General features: G+C 37.7%; 1 protein-coding gene across 1 annotated transcript in view; it reads left to right on the top strand.

Moving 5' to 3' along the window:
- Positions 1-655: 655 nt before the first annotated feature.
- The window catches only part of disp (dispatched), a 185,510-nt gene continuing 165,213 nt past the window's right edge, over positions 656-20,952 (top strand). Inside the window, exons 1-3 of the mRNA XM_067140121.2 lie at positions 656-830; positions 1,040-1,111; positions 3,769-3,892. Coding sequence (XP_066996222.2) covers positions 751-830; positions 1,040-1,111; positions 3,769-3,892 — 276 coding nt within the window. The 5' untranslated portion in view covers positions 656-750. The remainder of the gene's footprint in view (positions 831-1,039; positions 1,112-3,768; positions 3,893-20,952) is intronic.

Below are 20,952 nucleotides of genomic sequence, written 5' to 3'. Positions count from 1 at the left end.
TCATTCAATGCATACATGTCACTGAGAGTGAAATGTCATGTCTTTGTGGTTCAGAATCTACCGTACTGCGCGTTAATCTGGAGGTCCCGTGCCTGTGATCTTGATGTCAACAGTCACATAGAACTGCAAGTTTGCTTGCTTCTTCGATATTGTACAAGCTTCCCCATGTTTCTGTGTGTCTAAATACAGAAGGAATAAAATACATGTGATTTATACTAAATTTAGCTCAGGCTGTTAAGGCGCTGGTTTCCTGACCAAAGTTGGCAGGTTCGATCCTACTCAGTCTAGTGGTACAGTATTTGAAGTATTTTAAGGTGCTCAAATACGTCAGCCCCGTGTCGGTAGATTTACTTGCACGTAAAAGAACTCTTGCGGGAAAGAATTCCGGCACCTCGGCGTCTCCGGAAACCGTAAAAGTAGTTAGTGGGACATAAAACCAGTTAGCATTATTATTATTATTAGCAATATTGAACTCAGGCTGTGACAGCCGAGTGATATTGCACTTGTTAACATCACGACGGGTGGTGTTCGAATCTCATTCAATGTGTAATGTAATTATGAAATGTCGTTGAGAGTGAAATGTCATGTCTTCGTTGCTGGCCCCACGTGCATTCGTTTGTTTACATTCTGGTGTGGAGAGAAAAACAAAGTTCCTCTTACTTAAGTGACTAATTTTTACAATAGTAGTGTGCAGTTAGCACCTTACGGTTACTTATTCTCTCCTGAATCACTGCAGCTACAGTATTTCGGATGGATAACATCCAATCTTCTCTTCCATTGGTCCAGAGGCGCACTGATGACATTGTTTACTCCGAAGGGTTGAGGTTAGGGTAGGTGAGAGAGGGTGTTAACTCCACGTGCAATTTTCTATTTTTACATGTTATGCACATTATAAAACAAAGTTGAAGTTACATTTCTTTTTGACGCATATCTCTCACTAGTTTGCGTTACCTCTTGCAAATTGTTATTGGTTATGGGATGTTACTGTTTTTAGTTAATTATCTGTGCTGTGTTTCAATGCCTGTTATTGCATTTATAGGTGTGATGTCGGGAATTCTGGAACCCTCAATTCGGATTTCATTAATCCTGCTGCTAAGAAGAACATGAGCTGGTAAGTAAAAATTTGTTATTGCAACCAACCCATGAAATTCGTTGAATAGGCCTACAGGTAATTTTCATAATTCATTTGTAACAAAGACTACGGTAGCTCCCTCATGACTTAAAAGTAAATATTTCTTGTTTTGAAGAATTGGTAGTGACCATTTCATCTGAGTTCATCTTGCAAGAGATCTCGCTGTATGGCCCCCTGTTGTGTACTGTAGTTGTAAACAGAGTATTTCCTAGATGCATTGTGAACAACTGTGCTCTCCTCACTAGCATGCTCTCTCAGCCTCTTCATTTAGGCCTGCAGACATGCCATCTTCAATTAAAGATGGACATTTATTGGTGGATAAGCTCTGGTGCAATTACTATCCCCCTTTTTTTAACCTAGAATAAGAAAGGATTAAGTTGGAGTTTTGAGTAGATTTACTATTTGTGGTCAAATTCGGTTTAAAAACTTACACTTAAGGAGAGATCAACCAGAAGTGGTGTGTTATACATCAAATTATTGTTCAACTCTCACTATTCAATATAAAAGAAATGAATTTCTTTATTTACTTGTAGCTTTCATTTAAATTAAACCCATGGCTTGTACAACCGTTAATAGATCCATATGTCCGTCCGCCATCCAGAGACAGGTTCAACATCAGTAAGTATCAAACTGTAAAATTTCAGTCACAAGGTGCCTTGTAGAACAAAATCTGCATCTTATGCATCTTCAATATGTCATATGCAGTCTTCCATTAACTCTTTGCTATTGTTGAGCTTTGCTTACAGTACTGTGTTATTGTGTGTGGATGGCAAGGTCACTTGTGGACTGGTGTTTAGTGACTAATCAATGTTTTACGTGGAGAGAGAAGACCACAGAATAATGAAGATACCCTGGACAGTGCACAAATCAAGATGTCACTGTTGTGCAATATGTTCTGGTACAGAGAACCTTCACCTTTTTTCCCCAGTTCCAGCTGACAGTCATTCTCAGAACCATGACAGTGCAACAGTATATTCAGGATATCCTGAAGCTTTATGGAGCTGCTGCTCTAATCCATTTCTTAACAAAATTAAGCCTGTTAAGTTATAGACTTCCCTTGACCCCTTTTGTGGTGTCAGGCTTTCACAGGTCGAGCATGTTTGGCACTAGGTGGTATGACAGTTTCTGCCCTTGCTTGCTAATTATGCAGAATCTGAAGTAACACCTTCAGCAGCCTTCTATAGGGTGTGTCAGACATTTGTATGAATGCACCTCTGCCTGCATCAGTGCGAATCTTTATTGTAAAGAGACATTCTACTAAATTAAATAATCTGTAGATTTTCCCATAATAAATATTAATCATTATCTTAATACGTAGGAGCCTCCATGGCTCAGGTGGCACCGCGCCGACCTCTCACCGCTGGGTTCCGTAGTTCAAATCCCAGCCATTCCATGTGAGATTTGTACTGGACAAAGTGGAGGCGGGACAGGTTTTTCTCCGGGTACTCCGGATTTCCCTGTCATATTTCATTCCAGCAACACTCTCCAATATCAATTCCTTCCATCTGTCGTTCATTAATCATTGCCCCAGAGGAGTGCGACAGGCTTCGGCAGCCGGCACGATTCCTATCCTCGCTCTAAATGGGGGCCTTGTTCATTCCATTCCTGACCCATTCGAATGACTGGAAACAGGCTGTGGGTTTTCATTTTCAGTGCCAGCCCCGCGGTGTTGGGGTAGCATTCCTGCTTCTTACTCGATGGCCCTGGGTCCGATTTCTGGCCCGATAAGGGATTTTGCCTCGATCTGAGGGCTGGTTCGAGGTCCAGTCAGCCTACGTGATTCCAGTTGAAAAGCTCTCTGATGGTGGGATAACAGCCCCAGTCTAGAAAGCCAAGAATAACAGCCACAAGAATTTGTTGTGCCAACCACATGACACCTCATAATCTTTAGGCCTCCAGGCTGAGCAGCGTTCGCTTGGTAGGCCATGGCCCTTTGGGGCTCTTGCACCATGGGGATTTCGGGGATTTATCACAATCATTTTCTTTGCAACTTCCTTTCGGCAAAGAGCACTGCTGTAGAATAGGTTTACCAGTCAGTGAGTGAAACTGCATCTTTTGATACGCTGAAGGAATAATATTCTGACAGTTTGCTTTACGTCACACCAACACAGATAGGTCTTATGGCGATGATGGGATAGGAGTGGGAAGGAAGCAATTGTGGCTTTAATTAAGGTACAGCCCCAGTATTTGCCTGGTGTGAAATTGGGAAACCACAGAAAACCATCTTCAGGGCTGTCGACAGTGGGGTTCAAACCCACTCTCTCCTGAATGCAAGCTGATAGCTACGTGACCCAAACCACGCAGCCAATTGCTCAGTGAATAATATTCCAATGCAAAGTTTGTGGGTTAGTTTGAGACTGAGACTTTACATTTATGTTTAAAACTAACTCAGCTTATCAGTTCACATGTTCATTTATTGATTGGTAAATTAAATATTTTATACTTAATAAAACTTCACTGTCAAATAAAATTTTGTAAACCTGGTTTCTGAGGCTTTTAAAATTTTTCAGGTTTTCCACATTTGGAACTAATGACATGTTATTAAGAAATTATGAGCTGTGACAATTGTTTTAAATGTTGTTTCCTTTTCTTTGTTGTGGAGTGAAGTTTAATTAACATTGCATCATCTCTTACAGGTTTGCTCGTATTGTGACACATCATCCATATGTCATCTTAGTTGCTGTGGCAGTATTTGCTGGAACGTGTTTGGTTATACCATTGACAACAAAGACTCTACCTAATTTCTCAGATCCTCAGCTAGTAAGTTTATAATTTAAAATTTAAGAAAATATCTTGCTGCTTGAGTATTCATATTATAAAGAAAATATTGCTTCCAAGTATTATGCCTTAGTTGCTACTAACAGTTTTCCTAAGTTGTGATTGTTTTTTAAATTTTTAAAATGTGTCGAAGGTCATCAGGGTCATTCACTTGATTTACAGGTACCGTGTTCGTGTGAACTGTTTAATCAACAGTTTTAGGTTGTGTTAACAGATGTGTGTATGGTATTTTGTTCCCAGTAGATAATCTGTCTTACACTGGAAAAAAAAAAAAAAAAAAAAAAAAACCGGAAGGGGTAGCAAATCAATTGCAGGTATCCATATTTTGTAAACAATAAAAGCAGGGTAGTATAGGGTAATTGGGATGTGGGATAACTTGGTGGTGTGATATTGAAAGAAAATTTTAATTCCCTAACAATTTTATTGCAAAAAAGTAAGTCACTGCAGGGCTTTGCTCTTTATTACAAGTTTCAGTACGATGGCACTTCAGCAGAAATATATTTGATGTTGCCAATACTTACCTCTATTATTTTAAATTAAACTGTATGTTACATCTGGTAGCCCAAGGTACAGTATCCCATGGTGCAAGGTACAAAGGCATTTTGTTTCTTGGGCCACTTTACACTTTTGATTTTTTTAAATGTCAAACAAGTTCTCTGATTTATTGGAGATGAATATGGAGTGTATCACTAGAAAACCATTTAATTTGATTGAAAAATAAAGAACTTACAGGAATTAAACATATTGCTTGGTACAGCAGTCTCCCCTACCAGCCATTTACCCCAAGGACAGTAAAAATGGCAGGTGCGAGCAAATAGTCATACAGCACCAGATTATCCCATGGTAGGGTAATTTGGATATTTCTCACTTTGTCGGGACATCTCATCTACCAACATCCAGTATTGGCATAAAAATGTTGAGCTTCTAGTATGTGTACTTGACAACAAAATACTTCCAATTAGTCATATCTTGACCTTAATAATATGAGCAGTTTACGATTAGAAGAATGTACCGCCAAATTATCCCACTCTACCCATTATAAAATGATATAAAGCTATACCTGAAGTAACACAGAAGGGAAATCCTTCCTTTATGCATGCCAGGGACCCACCAACCTGCCTCTAGAAGTATTCTTCCTTATATAGAAGAACTAGCAAGATACCCGTGCTTCGCTACGGTATTTTACTGAAATTTATAATTGAATGTTTAACATTTCAGGAAGTTCGCTGTCGGCTGGGCCCATAAAAAGTATCCTCAGTTTGTACTTCAAACGGTTTTCGAGGAATGATTATTTAATTTCGGATGTAAAACTAATATTAATACCATAGAATAGGAATGATTAAAACCCTATGTTATTTAAAATCTAGGACGCCGAAGTGATCAACCTGCGCAATTGTGATTTGTACGTCGAACACTATCAAAGGTGTAGAATGTTTTCTTAGATAACATCTAGCACATAGAAGACCAACCTCCATATACAACTTAAAGTTCGTACGTGAAACAGTTTTGGAAGAATGAATATTGTGCCATTTTAGAGTTAGTCCCTAGGGAAGAAATGTTTTGAAGTATACGATAATTGACACTTAGAACATAAAAACAACCTTCGTGTAAAATTCCAACTTCATAGGTCAAACGTTTTAGAGAAATGAACAATTTCGTTTACCCCTTAGGGGTGGGATGTTTTCAAATAACTCCTATTTCACACCTGGGATTTAAAATATATCCCCCCACTTCCAATTTTATCTTCGTACATTAAACGTTTTTGGAGGAATGTTTAAGGATATTAAGCCCCATTTAACTCCCTGAGGGGTTATATTTTCAAACCTGATGTTACTTAATACCTGCGATATAATTTAAAATGTTTACTTCGTACGTCAAGCGGTTTCAGAGAAATTAATATTTTTATCATCAAACCTCACCCCACCTCCGCCAGTGAAAACCCCTCAGGGCTGTATTGTTTTAAGACCACTTCTTACTTGAAGTCTAAAACATATAGGAGCAACCATCGTGTGAAATTGCAGCCTCGTACGTCAAGCGGTTTAAGAGGAATATTTTTATCATCGGCCCTTACCCCCATTCAGAAACCCTTAGCGGTGTATTGTTTTAATAAGTCTCATTTAGAATCTAAGACACTGAGGGGTAACCATTATGTGACATTTCAACCTTGTATGTCAAGCGGTTTTTCATCAGACCTCACCCACCTCTTCCCTCCCCCCACCCCTTCGGTCTAAACCCTCTACAGCTGCGTTGTTTTAAGACCACTTCTTATTTAAAATCTAAGACATGTAGGAAGAACCATCATGTGAAATGACAATGTTGTACGTCAAACAGTTTCAGACCAAGACATGTATGTGATTGTGGCGAATTTCAAACAACACAACATCTCTTATATAGTCCGTTGTGCCCATCCAGTTGTACAATGAGTGATTTGCCTCAAACTAATTCAGGTGCTCGCGAAGTGGCTAAGTATTGGACGGGAACTGTTTAAAATCACTTAATGCACACACATTTGTGTACTTGTGTCCATTACATGATTCCTTTTTATTTTGTACTTCCGACACAAATAAATAAAAATAACTAGCTCCATTTTACAATCATTTAGCAATCATTGTACTTTGTCCGGTGAACAGTTTTGGAGTAATGAGTGTTCTGGTTTTGAGGGTTTTATCCCTGTTTCACCCCCTTAGAGGTGGAATTTTTTGAAACCCTTCCTTTTATAGAAGCGGATCTCCAAAATTACATTATCTTTATTATCTTTATGTCCAGTAGCTTTGCCTGGGCGTTGATTGACAGTCAGTAGATTTAGTAATTTGATAAAAGTAATCGTTCCTCGGCACTGCACTAAGACATTATCTGAAAATTCCTGAAGTGTAAAAACCCACTGAAAAATTGAGTTTCATCTACCCCAGTACCTCCTTGTAAACCACGTTTGTCGTGTTACATTTTGGGGCTAAGATGACCAGGCTACTGGCAGAGCTAACTCTGGAACATGCGACATACAACTGTCCATGTGAGAAACAGTCCTCTCTCAAGTCGATGCCGGCCAATTTCAGTGACTGTCCTTGAGATTTATTAATAGTCATGGCAAAGCACACCTTGAGAGGGAACTGTATTCTTTTAAACTCAAACGGATATTCCGTTGGGATTAACGGTATTCTTGGGATGAAAACTGTCTCCTCCCGAGCAGATCCAGTGATTATTGTGGCTTCTACAATGCTTTTATGCAAAGCTTTTACTTGTAGCATAGTTCCATTGCACAATTTAGGCGTATTAAGATTTCTTATTAACATTACAGGTGCTCCAATTTTAAGAATGAGTTTATGTGATGGAAGAGCAGAAGGATTAAGAGTATTAAGAAATTCTATGGGGTAATGGATGGCGTCGTCCGTTTGGATCACTTAGTCAAAAGACCTGTATTCAACGTCTTGTTCTTTCATGACCTTTAATAGGAAGTCATTAATTGCGGCTGCTTTATCGTTCTTCGGAGTTAAGATGGCACGCTCGTACAAGCATTCTATGGGCTTCTCCTTGATATTACTTATATCAGGATATACTCTAGAAGTTAGCTCTGGTAGGGAGCTAACCACTGTACCCAAATCTGAGGGGATGGCGACTTTACCTTCTACTGAAGGGTAATTTCCATCGCCTATTTTCAGTAACATCTCAGCGAAAAGCCCAGCAGATATATCACCTCTTAAATGGACCCTCATATTTCTATGAAGTGTAAGTTTCCGGATATGTTGCCACAAATATGAAGCCTTTAGGCACAATTTGGCTTCATCTGCCCCTGTACCCCTAGGTATGACGGGTAATGTTTGGCGAAAATCTCCAGCTAACAGCACGGTAAGCCCTCCCATCAAGCTATTGTTTTCTCTTATATCTTGTAATGTTCTACTGAGAGCCTCGAATCTGCCCTTGTGTGCCATTGTGCATTCATCCCAAATTATTAGCTTACACTCTCTCAAAACTTGCGCCATGTTACTCTGTTTGGAAATATTACACATAGGTGTCTCTACTCGCATCATGTTCAAGACCAGTTTGAAAGCAGAGTGAGCTGTTTTACCTCCTTCCAGCAGCGTAGCAGCAATGCCTGAAGAAGCAACAGCCAAGGCTATCCCACGATCTTTTCGTATTCTTGCCAATAAAAGATTTATGACAAATGTCTTACCAGTGCCCCCAGGAGCGTCTAAGAAAAATGTCTGACCTATATCTCTTTCGATGCTTTCTAAAATTTGGTCATAAATGTAGGACTGTTCATCGTTTAACAAATTTTCGTTAGCACTTACAAACTGTGCTAAAATATTTGGATTGTAGCTGATCTCCCGGAGGTAGTCTGTGTTTTGTAAGACTGCTTCACATCTTGATGGCTGAGGTAAACCATACTGTTGTAGGCACTGACCTCCCAAAGATAGCACTGTATCTTCAAGACAAACCAAGCATTTATTGTATGCTTCATTTAAAATTAGATGAACATCTCCATGTTTTAATTCTGACTCCATTTCATGCCGTATGTCTTCAGAAAGGCTATCCTTGTATTTCTCCCAAAGATTTAAAGCATCTGACATCTGACAAAATATCAACATTACTGCAAAAAGTTCACGTAATCTAAATGGAAGACAACAAAGCGCAGCTTCTTCTATAGTTGCATCCCAGTGCCTTTCGTCTTCTAGCAAGCCTCGAGCCTTACATGCTGACTGATATGTGGGTTGAATCGTGCCATTAACAGTCTTCAAATCCAAGAAAGATGTGGGGCCTCTGACTTCATGAAGTAAAAGGCGAAGATAATAACACTCTGTATTATTAGGGTGGATAGTATACACCCTGCCTAAAGCCCAGTCTTTCTTTATTCCCGGCCAGCCATTGACGTGTTTTCTTCCATGTTTTCTTCTCTCAAATCTATTCTTTTTCCATATATAATAAGAGGAAACTTCAACATAAAGAAGTGTTTTTGCAAAATCATCTGTTTTGCATAAGTCAAAAAATGCTAAAAGTGTAGTTTTGGGTGGATTATTGATCATATTTTTCAAGTTAATGGAGTCATTTGGATTAAAATAGACACGCTGTCCATTTTCTAAATGCACAGCGAGATGGAAGACAGTCGGGAACCTTTTATGAATGGGAAAAGCCAGAATTCTCCGTACAGCCTCGGAGCTGCTTATATATCGACCATTCTCATAGAATTTAACTTCATCCTTTTCATTTTCAAGACTAAATTTTGCCTGATCACTCCCTTTATTAACATATTTACATATGTATTTGATGGATTTCACAGAATTACAGTATTCCACATTAATATGACCACCAAAAGTACGTGAAAGAACAGGGTTATATGGCACTACCCACCGGTTATCAGAGGTCACACCATTAATTTCAACAGTGAAACCACCATCTCCTGGAGCTCTTCGTCGATATTGTGGGTATCTTCTGGGTCTTCTGCCATTTGAGTTTCTTGGATGAAAGGTCGAGGAAACTTCTTGCTGCAGCTACCTGCTTTCATACAGGTTGATCTGTTATTTAAATGACTGCAAGGCCCGTGGATCATATTCGCCTTGATAATTTCTTGAAGGAGAGGATCTTCTGCAGGGTCTGGTATCTCTGCACAAATAACACTGTCTAATTTATCTGGAGAAATGCGTTGTTGTAGCCACAACAAAATGTGTATATGAGGCAGACCACGTTTTTGCCATTCAATGGAATATATAAAACAACGCACTTCCCCAAACAAATTCCCCTTTGTTAGCAATGCCAAAAACACCTTAACTTTTAAGTGAAATACCCTAGCTGTGATATCATGACGGTCGTGAGGCTGTTGTCCAGATAGTAATGCACTTGCAATTTCTTTCCATCGAGGATTACATGTAAATGTAATGAATAGATCAGGACGACCGTAATGGCGAACGTATGTCATGGTGACCTGAGTCTTTTCATGCATATACCGTGGTGACCCAGTGAAAGATGACGGAAGTACTATCATCTGACCAAGCTGAGCGACATCGGTATCTTGTCTTCCTGTAGCATCTCTAAGGTGTATGTAATTATCAACTCTGATTTGCTCCTGGTTGCTTCTAATGAAATTTAGTCGCTCTGTCTCAATTTTAGCGTACATATCTACTAAGTATTGACTAAAAAGACATCGGCAGTACAATAAATGGCTGGTTTCCATATGTCTGATCATTATACGGTAAGAATAAAAGTTTAACGCAGAAACTGTTTTTCAAAGGGGTAATTTCGTTTTTGGGTCAACCTGAGAGATGGAGTAACCATCTTCACCACGAGGGAAAAGTAGTGGATACTGCAATGCATCATACGAACGGTGCATTTCACTGATGCATTGCGATTTGTTACCATGACTTTGTAATACAATATCTCGTTTTTCAAACTGTTGTCCAACTATGACCAGTGCTACTTCGCTTGCTGTCAGTACATTAAATTGTCCTCTATGAGCATTGGCTGGTTTTCTATCAGCGTGTATTACAACTTCAAAGTCTTTAAAATTTTGAGGTGCTTTCCCGAGAGTAGTTTTTAAGTCCTTTATGTACGGGTTATTATGGTGCAACATCGCCTGCAATTGTTTTACCAGGCCTTGCTTTACATCAGGGAAGTTAGTGCATCTTAAGCGCGCCTCCCTCTCATCCTCTCCAACAAAATAAATCTGTAAGAACTGAGGGTCTTTTTCAGGCAGAGGTTGCAGACTACCAATTAAGTGATACACTTGACCCTGCACTTTGAAAGTTGGCATAAACCCATCTTTCATAACTTTTTTTTTACTCCAAAAGAAGTCATTTGAAAGCAGCCATTGTATATTCTAATGCGGTCCATGAAATGTATGTGCTCAGGATGCATACCCATGATCAAACTATAGAGCGGCTCAGGAAGGGGCAATAAAGCCGGAAGCTGTACTTTACCAGCGCTACAGCACATACCAGGCGACTCTTCTTTAAACTTAAGGGCGTTACAGTATACGCCTTTATGACTCATAGTGCCCAGGGATACGGCTGTATCGGTTTCATAAGCTATCTCCGAGTCATATTTCATCCCAGAAAAAGCTTTCATCTTCCATGGAAAAGATCGCCTTTCCAATCGTCGTCCTGGATTATTCTGCGCATGTCTACGAACAACTGCTCTGTGAACCTCCGGATGATTTTGCTGGTAATTAGCTGCTGCTGCTCTGTGAACCTCCGGATGATTCTGCACGTAATTAGCTCCAGCTGCTCTGTGAACCTCCGGATGATTCTGCTGGTAATTAGCTGCAGCTGTTCTGTGAACCTCTGGATGATTCTGCTGGTAATTAGCTGCAGCCGCTCTGTGAGCCTCTGGATGATTCTGCTGGTAATTAGCTGCAGCCGCTCTGTGAACCTCTGGATGATTCTGCTGGTAATTAGCTGTAGCTGCTCTGTGAATTTCTCGTTTTTTTTTGTTGATATTTAGTAGAATAATGTAAGAGCTGTTTTTTCCTAATGGCGTCGGTAAATCTACCACGACATTTTCTAGTATGTTTCTTAAAGGTGACCATGCTATCAGAGCTGTCACGTTCAGAAATACCGGGCGAGTTGGCCGTGCGCGTAGAGGCGCGCGGTTGTGAGCTTGCATCCGGGAGATAGTAGGTTCGAATCCCACTATCGGCAGCCCTGAAGATGGTTTTCCGTGGTTTCCCATTTTCACACCAGGCAAATGCTGGGGCTGTACCTTAATTAAGGCCACGGCCGCTTCCTTCCAACTCCTAGGCCTTTCCTATCCCATCGTCGCCATAAGACCTATCTGTGTCGGTGCGACGTAAAGCCCCTAGCAAAAAAAAAAAAAAAAAGTTCAGAAATAGATGTAGTCGACCCATCTTCATGAGGCACATACACATCAAAATGTCCATGAGACAGGTCTTGCATAGAAGTAAAACGCAGTCTCTTTACGGGGTTCCCTTCTACACCAAATTTCTCATACAGCTCTCCATTGAAATAGACCTCGAACATTGTGAAATATATTTGTGTGGCAGCCACTAACTCGCATAAACCTCCATAAGTATGAAACTGCGACATATCAGTGAAGTAGTCGGCAGAACAGCTGTAATTATTTCCATCTCTATCATGTGACATTATACAAAAATCTTCCCAGTGACTCACCACGTGAGCCACTATCTCATCACGAACCTCTCGGGCCATGACTTGAGTGTCATACAAAACAAAGGATATTGCCCTAAACAGGCAAGCTCTATCACCAATAATTGGAACGACAGAATGGGGCATCACGGAGCCATTTATATTTAACCATTCAACAGCCATACTAAATGTATTAGAATGCCTGAAGTGTTATCGATTGAATACACAACTGTATTATTTTACAATGCGTACAGAAAACAATGAACGCTAAACCAGAAAGTTATGAACTTGCGCTTGTGATGTCGTGTCTCAAGGTCACCATCCCCACCGGACGATCCAACGTCCTTGAGAAATATCCCTTGAAGTGTAGAAGTAAATATACAAACGTAAAACACTTATTTTATTATTTTAAAATATTGTGTTTATGACACCGTTTAATTCTACGTATTCCGTGTTGCAACTCCGCTATTGTGCGAACAAAGACTGAGAGCTCAGAGCATTCAACACGAAGTGAAACGAAGTGCTGTTGTTGTCAGTTCCATACTTCATGCGCATGTCAGGCAACAAACACTACACTCTCCCTCCCCTATCTTCCCCCACGGAGCTCTTCGGTACGAACTTACAAACGCTAGCAGGTCACGTTATCGGCAAGAGGTGGGTCTTAATCCTCGATGTTCGGGGATCTAAATAAAATGCACCTTACTATTTTCATAAGGTATGAAAACACAAAATGGTACTATAGCAGGCCTCCCTTAAGAATGAGTTCAGGACGGAAGATCCAGTATGAAACAAACACCCACAGAACAACATCTTCGGTTTTAGAGATATACGTATCGGTATCGTCATTAAACATTGTAGAAGTTTTTCAATTCGTTTTACCCCCATTCAGTGGATTTTCGGAAAACGTTGAAATACGTGTTTATTTTTAAAGGAGATTCCAAATACCAATTTTCACGCCTGTAGCATGTTAAGATATTGAGATGTACTGTAGATACACTCGTTTTAAAAATTCATCCCCCTTAAGTGGATTTTCCGTAAACAAAAAATTACATGTTTCTTTACTTTTATTATTCTTATTTTTTCTATTTGTTTTACGTTGCACTGACACAGATAGGTCTTATGGTGACAATGGGATAGGAATGGCCTGGGAATGGGAAGAAAGCGGCCATGGCCTTAATTAAGGTACAACCTCAGGATTTGCCTGGTGTGAAAATGGGAAACCACGGAAAACCATCTTCAGGGCTGCGGACAGTGGGGTTCGAACCCACTATCTCCCGGATGCAAGTTCACAGCTGCGCACTCCTAACCACACGGCCAACTCGCCCGGTGTTTATTTTTAAAGAAGATTCCAAATACCAATGTTCATGTCTGTAACATGTTAAGTTTTTGAGATTGAGATTCCAAACACCAATTTTCACGTCTGTGACAACTTTAGTTTTTGAGATATAAGTATCCTCATACAAAGAATTCAACTAATTTTTCAATTCTTTCACCCCCTCTTAAGTGGATTTTCCGTAAATAAAAGAATATGTGTCTCTTTATTTTTAAAGGACATTCTAAATACCAATTTTTACGTCTCTAACATCTTCAAATAAATGGCGTGTGGCTTTTAGTGCCGGGAGTGTCCGAGGACATGTTCGGCTCGCCAGGTGCAAGTCTTTCGATTTGACACCCGTCGCCGACCTGCGCGTCGTGTTGAGGATGAAGACAACACACACGCCCAGCCCCCGAGCCAGCGAAATTAACCAAAGATTGTTAAAATTCCCGACCCTGCCGGGAATCGAACCCGGGACACCTGTGACCAAAGGCCAGCATGCTAACCGTTTAGCCATGGAGCCGGACACTAACATCTTCAGTATTTGATATATGAGTATCTTCATAAAAATAATTCAACTCTTTCTTCACTTCGTTTCAAACCCCCTCCCTTTCCACTCCTAGCATAAGTGGATTTTCTGAAAAAAACAGATACGTGTTTCTTCATTTTTTTTAAGAAGATAGAGATAAAAAATACCATCTTTCACTTCTGTAACATGTAAAGTTATACTGTAGAAATGTTCATTTTAAAATTTCATCCCCCTTTTTAGTTCCCCTTAAGTGGAGTTTCCAAAAACAAATCACCTATGTTTCTTTACTTCCACAGGAGATTACAAATACCAATTTTTACGTCTGTAACATTGTACTTATCTGAGATATACTGTAGATATAGTCTTTCTAAAAATTCACCCCAATTTTTCACTCCTGTTTAACCCCCATTAATTAGATTTTCCATGTGTTTCTTTATTTTTAAAGGAGAAATCAAATACAAATTTTCAGATCTGTAATATCTTCACTTTCTGAGATATAAGTAGCCTCATTAAAGGCATTCAACCCCTTTTTCACCCTTTCCACAACTCCTATTGTGATTTACCGAAAACAAAAAAATATGCTTTTCTTTATTTTTAAAGGCGGTTCTAAATACCAATTTTTACATCTGTAAACTTTTAAAGTTTTGAGATATAGATACACTCATTTTAAAAATTCACCCCACCCCCTTTTTCACCCCCATTAATTGGATTTTCCAAAAGCAAAAAATAAGTGGTTTTTATTTTCAAAGGAAAACTCAAATACCAATTTTCAGGTCTGTAATATCTTCAGTTTCTGAGACATAAGTATCCTCATTAAAGTCATTCAACCCCTTTTTCACCCTTTTTCACTGCTCCTATTGGGATTTTCCGAAAACAAAAAAAATATGTGTTTCTTTCTTTTTAAAGGAAATTCTAAATACCAATTTTAACATCTGTAGACTTTTAAAGTTTTGAGATATAGATACACTCATTTAAAAAATTAACCCCCCTTTTTAGTTCCCCTTAAGTGGAATTTCCAAAAACAAATCACCTATGTTTCTTTACTTCCACAGGAGATTCCAAATACCAATTTTTACGTCTGTAATGTTGTACGTTTCTGAGATATACTGTAGATACTCCTGTTTAACCCCCATTAATTGGATTTTCCATGTGTTTCTTTATTTTTAAAGGAGAAATCAAATACCAATTTTCAGATCTGTAACATCTTCACTTTCTGAGATATAAGTATCCTCATTAAAGGCATCAACCCCTTTTTCACCCCTTTCACAACTCCTATTGGGATTTTCCGAAAACAAAAAAAAAATACGCCTTTCTTTATTTTAAAGGAGATTCTAAATACCAATTTTTACATCTGTAAACTTTTAAAGTTTTGAGATATAGATACACACATTTTAAAAATTCACCCCCTGCCCCTTTTCATCCCCCATTAATTGGATTTTCCAAAAACAAAAATAAGTGTTTTTTTATTTTTAAAGGAGAACCCAAATACCAATTTTCAGGTCTGTAATATCATCAGTTTCTGAGATATAAGTATCCTCATTAAAGTCATTCAACCCCTTTTTCACCCCTCCTATTGGGATTTTCCAAAAACAAAAAAATATGTGTTTCTTTATTTTTAAAAGAGATCAAAAGTACCAATTTTCAGGTCTGTAAAATCTTCAGTTTCTGAGATATAAGTACCGGTATCCTGATTAAAGGCATTCAACCACTTTTTCACTCTTTTTCACCCTTTTTCACCCCTCCTATTGGGATTTTCTGAAAAGAAAAAAATACGTGTTTCCTTATTTTTAAAGAAGATTCTAAATTCCAATTTTTACATATGCAAACTTTTAAAGTTTTGAGATATAGATACACTCATTTTAAAATTTCAACCCCCTTTCCACCCCCTTAGCAATGGAATATCCAAAAATCCTCTGTTAGCAAGCACCTACATCTTAATATGAATGTATCCCCAAAATTTCATTTCTTAATGTCCAGTAGTTTAGGCTCGGCGATGATGAATCAGTCAGTCAGTCAGTCAGTCAGGTCAAGTTATCTATCTATATATATAAAACTAGCAAGATACCCGTGCTTCGCTACGGTATTATACTGAAATTTATAATTGAATGCTTATTGTTTTAGATATATAAAACTAGCAAGATACCCGTGCTTCGCTACGGTATTATACTGAAATTTATAATTGAATGCTTATTGTTTTAGATATATAATCCTCCGAAATTCGCGATCTGACTCGTTTTCTGCGAGAATCCACCAAAATTCCCGATCTGACTCGTTTTCTATTATTTTACGGCACGTTTCCTCCCATTTTTCAATCTCCCTATTCAGCAATCGATTTCGTACTTCCCGGGTTAGGCTCAGGTATTCCTCCCGGTCAGTTGGGTCCGTAAATCTGTGCCATCTTTTCCTATACTCATTTTTAATATGGATAAAATCCTTCAGGAGATACGGCGTGGTGTCATATTGGGTGCCTTGGCGGCACTGAACCCGCGGCCGGGCTGCATTCTTAGTCATTACCCGTCCAGGAGCCGTTTCCAGCGCGGTCCGCACATTATTATTATAATTATTATTATTATTATTATTATTATGTGTTGCTGGAATGGCTGATGACAGGGAAAACCGGAGTATCCGGAGAAAAACCTGTCCCGCCTCCGTTTTGTCCAGCACGAATGACACATGGAGTGAACGGGATTTGAACCACGGAACCCAGTTGTGAGAGGCCGGCACGCTTGCGCCTGAGCAACGGAGGATCCTTATAAGTACATTAATAACAGTAAAATCAATTGGTCTCACCTCCTTCTACACCCCACCGCCGTTAAGTTTATGTACCGCCACCTCCCCCCCCCCCAAGAAAAATTAAAAGAAGGCTTGTTTCTTTATGTTTAAGGGAGATTCCAAACACCAATGTTCACGTCTATTACCTTCAGCTTTGAGATATAAGTATCCCCATAAAAATAATTTACTTTTTGCACTTCATTTCACACTACTCACCCCCTCCCCAAGTGAATTTCAATTAATTTTTCAATTCTTTCACCCCCCCCCCCCCTTCATAGGATTTTCCGACAATACATGTTTCTTTACTTTTAAAGCAGATTCCAAATATCAAATTTCACGTCTGTAACATCTTCATATTTGAGATATCACTAGCCTAATTAAAAGAATTCAACACCATTTTCAGTCACTTTTACCCTAAGTGGTATTTCCGAAAACTAAAAATACACGTTTCTTTATGTTTAATAGAGATAAAAAATACCATTTTTCACTTCTGTAACATGTTAAGTATTTTGAGATATACTGTAAAAATTCTCATTTTAAAATTTCACACCATTTGAGTTCCCCTTAAGTGGAGTTTCCCAAAACAAATCACCTATGTTTCTTTACATTTACAGGAGATTCCAAACACCCACATTTTACGTCTGTAACATTTTACGTTTCCAAGATATTCTGTAGATATAGTCCTTCAAAAAATTCACCCCATTTTGTCACTCCTGTTTAACCGCCATTAATTGGATTTTCCAAAAACTAAAAAATACGTGTTTCTTTATTTTTAAAAGAGATCCCATATACAAATTTTCAGTTCTGTAATATCTTTCGTTTCTGAGATATATGTATCCTTATTAAAGGCATTTAACCCATTTTTCACCCTTTTAAACCCCTCCTATTGGGATTTAAGGAAACAAAAATACGTGTTCCTTTATTTTTAGAGGAGATTCTAAGTACCAATTTTACATCTGTAAATTTTAAAGTTTTAAGATGTAAACACACTCGTTTTAAAAAATTCACCCCCCTTTTCACCCCCCAATATTTGATTTTCCAAAAACGAAAAAATACGTGTTTCTTTACTTTTAAAGTAGATTCCAAATTCAAATTTTCAGGTCTGTAATATCTTCAGGTTCTGAAATATAAGTAGCCTCATTAAAGGCATTCAACCCATCACTCACCCTTTTACATCCTTCCTATTGGGATTTTCCGAAAACAAATGAATACGTGTTTCTTTATTTTTAAAGGAGATTCTAAATACCAATTTTTACGTCTATAAACTATAAAGTTTTGAGATTTAGATACACTCATTTTAAAAAATCACCCCCTTTTTACCCCCCATTAATTGGATTTTCCAAAAACAAAAAATACGTGTTTCTTTATTTTTAAAAGAGATCCCAAACACCAATTTTCAGGTCTGTAATATCTTCAGTTTCTGAGATATAAGTAGCCTCATTAAAGGCATTCAACCGCTCTTTCACCCCTTTTCACTCCTCCTATTGCGATTTTCCGAAAACAAAAAAATACGTGTTTCTTTATTTTTAATGAAGATTCTAAATACTAATTTTTACATCTGCAAACTTTAAAAGTTTGGAGATATAGATTCACTCATTTTAAAAATTCACCCCCTTTTCACCCTCCGATTAATTGGATTTTCCAAAAACCAAAAATACTTGTTTCTTTATTTTTGAAGGACATTCTAAATACCAATGTTTACATCTATAAACTTTAAAAGTTTTGAGATATAGATACACTCATATTAAAAAATCATCCCCCTTTTACCCCCCACCATTAATTGGATTTTCTAAAATAAAAAAATACGCATTTCTTTATTTTTAAAGGAGATCCCAAACACCAATTTTCAGGTCTGTAATATCTTCAGTTTCTAAGATATAAGTATTCTCTTTAAAGGCATTCTACCCCTTTTTCACCCCTTTTCTCCCCTCTTATTGGGATTTTTCGAAAACAAAAAAATACGTGTTCCTTTATTATTAATGAAGATTCTAAATACCAATTTTTACATCTCTAAACTTTAAAACATTTGAGATATAGATGCACTCATTTTAAAAATTCACCCCCCTTTTCACCCTCGCATTAATTGGATTTTACAAAAACAAAAAAATATGCGTTTCTTTATTTTTGAAAGAGATCAAAAGTACCAATTTTGAGGTCTGTAATATCTTCAGTTTCTGAGATATAAGTACCGGTATCCTGATTAAAGGCATTCAACCCCTTTTTCACCCTTTTTCACCCCTCCTATTGGGATTTTCTGAAAACAAAAAAATACGTGTTTCCTTATTTTTAAAGAAGATTCTAAATACCAATTTTCACATCTGTAAACTTTTAAAGTTTTGAGATATAGGCACACTCATTTTAAAATTTCATCCCCCTCTTCACCCCCTTAGCGACGGAATATCCAAAATCCTCTCTTAGCGAGCACCTACATCTTAATATGAATATATCTCCAAAATTTCATTTTTTATGTCCAGTAGTTTTGGCTCGGCGACTGACTGACTGATTCATCATCGCCGAGCCAAAACTACTGGACATAAAGAAATGAAATTTTGTGGATACATTCATATTAAGATATAGGTGCTCGCTAAGAGGGGATTTTTGGATATTCCGTCGCTAAGGGGGTGAAGAGGGGGTTGAAATTTTAAAATGAGTGTATCTATATCTCAAAACATTAAAAGTTTACAGATGTAAAAATTGGCATTTAGAATCTTCTTTAAAGTAAGGAAATACGTATTTTTTTGTTTTCAGAAAATCCCAATAGGAGGGGTGAAAAAGGGGTTGAATGCCTTTAGTCAGGATACCGGTACTCATATCTCAGAAACTGAACATATTACAGACCTGAAAAACTTTTGATCTCTTTTAAAAAATAAAGAAATACGTATTTTTTTTTTGTTTTCGGAAAATCCAATTAATGGGAGGGTGAAAAGGGGGCTGAATTTTTAAAAATGAGTGTATCTATATCTCAAAATTTTGAAAGTTTACAGATGTAAAAATTGGTATTTAGAATTTTCATTATAAATAAAGAAACACATATTTTTTTGTTTTCGGAAAATCGCAATAGGAGGGGTGAAATGGGATGAAAAATGGGTTGAATGCCTTAATGACGATGCTTATATCTCAGAAACTGAAAATATTACAGACCAGAAAATTGGTGTTTGGGATCTCCTTTAAAAATAAAGAAACACGTATTCTTTTGTTTTTGGAAAATCCAATTAATGGGGGGTGTGAAAAGGGGGTGAATTTTGAAAATGAGTGTATCTATATCTCAAAACTTATAAAGTTTATAGATGTAAAAATTAGTATTTCGAATCTCCTTTAAAAATAAAGAAACAAGTAATTTTTTGTTTTCGGAAAATCCCAATAGGAAGGGTGGAAAAGGGTGAAAATGGGTTGAATGCCAGTAATGAGGCTACGTATATTTCAGAACCTGAAGATATTACAGACCTAAAAATTGGTATTTGGGATCTACTTTAAAAATAAAGAAACAGGTATTTTTTCGTTTTTGGAAAATCCAAATAATAGGGGGTAAAAGGGGGGTGAATTTTTAAAATGACTGCGTCTACATCTTAGAACTTTAAAAGTTTACAGATGTAAAAATTGGTATTTAGAATCTCCTTTAAAAATAAACAAACATGTATTCTTTTTGTTTTCGGAAAATCCTAATAGGAGGGGTGAAAATGGGTTGAATGCCTCTAATGAGGATACTTATATCTCAGAAACTGAAAATATTACAGACCAGACAGTTAGTATATGGAATCTCCTTTAAAAATTCAGAAACATTTATTTTTTTGTTTTTGGTAAATCTAATTCATGGGGGTTAAACAGGAGTGACAAATTGGGGTGAATTTTTAGAAAGACTATATCTACAGTATATCTCAGAAACATAAAATGTTGCAGACATAAAAATCGGTATTTGGAATTTCCTGTTAAACTAAAGAAACAGGTATTCTCGGAAAATCCAATGAAGGTTGGGGGGGGGGGGGGTGAAAAATTGAAAAATTTATTGAATTAATTGTATGAGGATACTTACATCTAATAAAAACTAAAGTTGTTACAGACTTGAAAATTGGTATTTAGATCTTCTTTAAAAATAAAACGACGCGTTTTGGGGGGGGGGGTTGGGCGGAGAATCATTTTTGGGGGCGAGTGTGAAAAGGAGTTGAATTCGTTTCATGCGGACACATATCTCAAAAACTGAAGATAATTGGTATTAGGAGATCCTTTACTATTAAAGAAACAAGTATTTTTTTGCCGGAAAATTCACTTAAGGGGGGCGGGGAGTGTGAAAGTAAGTGAAAAAAGTGAATTATTTTTATGGGAATACTTATATCTCAAA

Source organism: Anabrus simplex, chromosome 2 (assembly GCF_040414725.1).
Source record: "Anabrus simplex isolate iqAnaSimp1 chromosome 2, ASM4041472v1, whole genome shotgun sequence".
NCBI lineage: Eukaryota > Metazoa > Arthropoda > Insecta > Orthoptera > Tettigoniidae > Anabrus > Anabrus simplex.
Note: the sequence above shows the minus strand (reverse complement) of the source record. Positions and strands in the feature narration are given on the sequence as shown.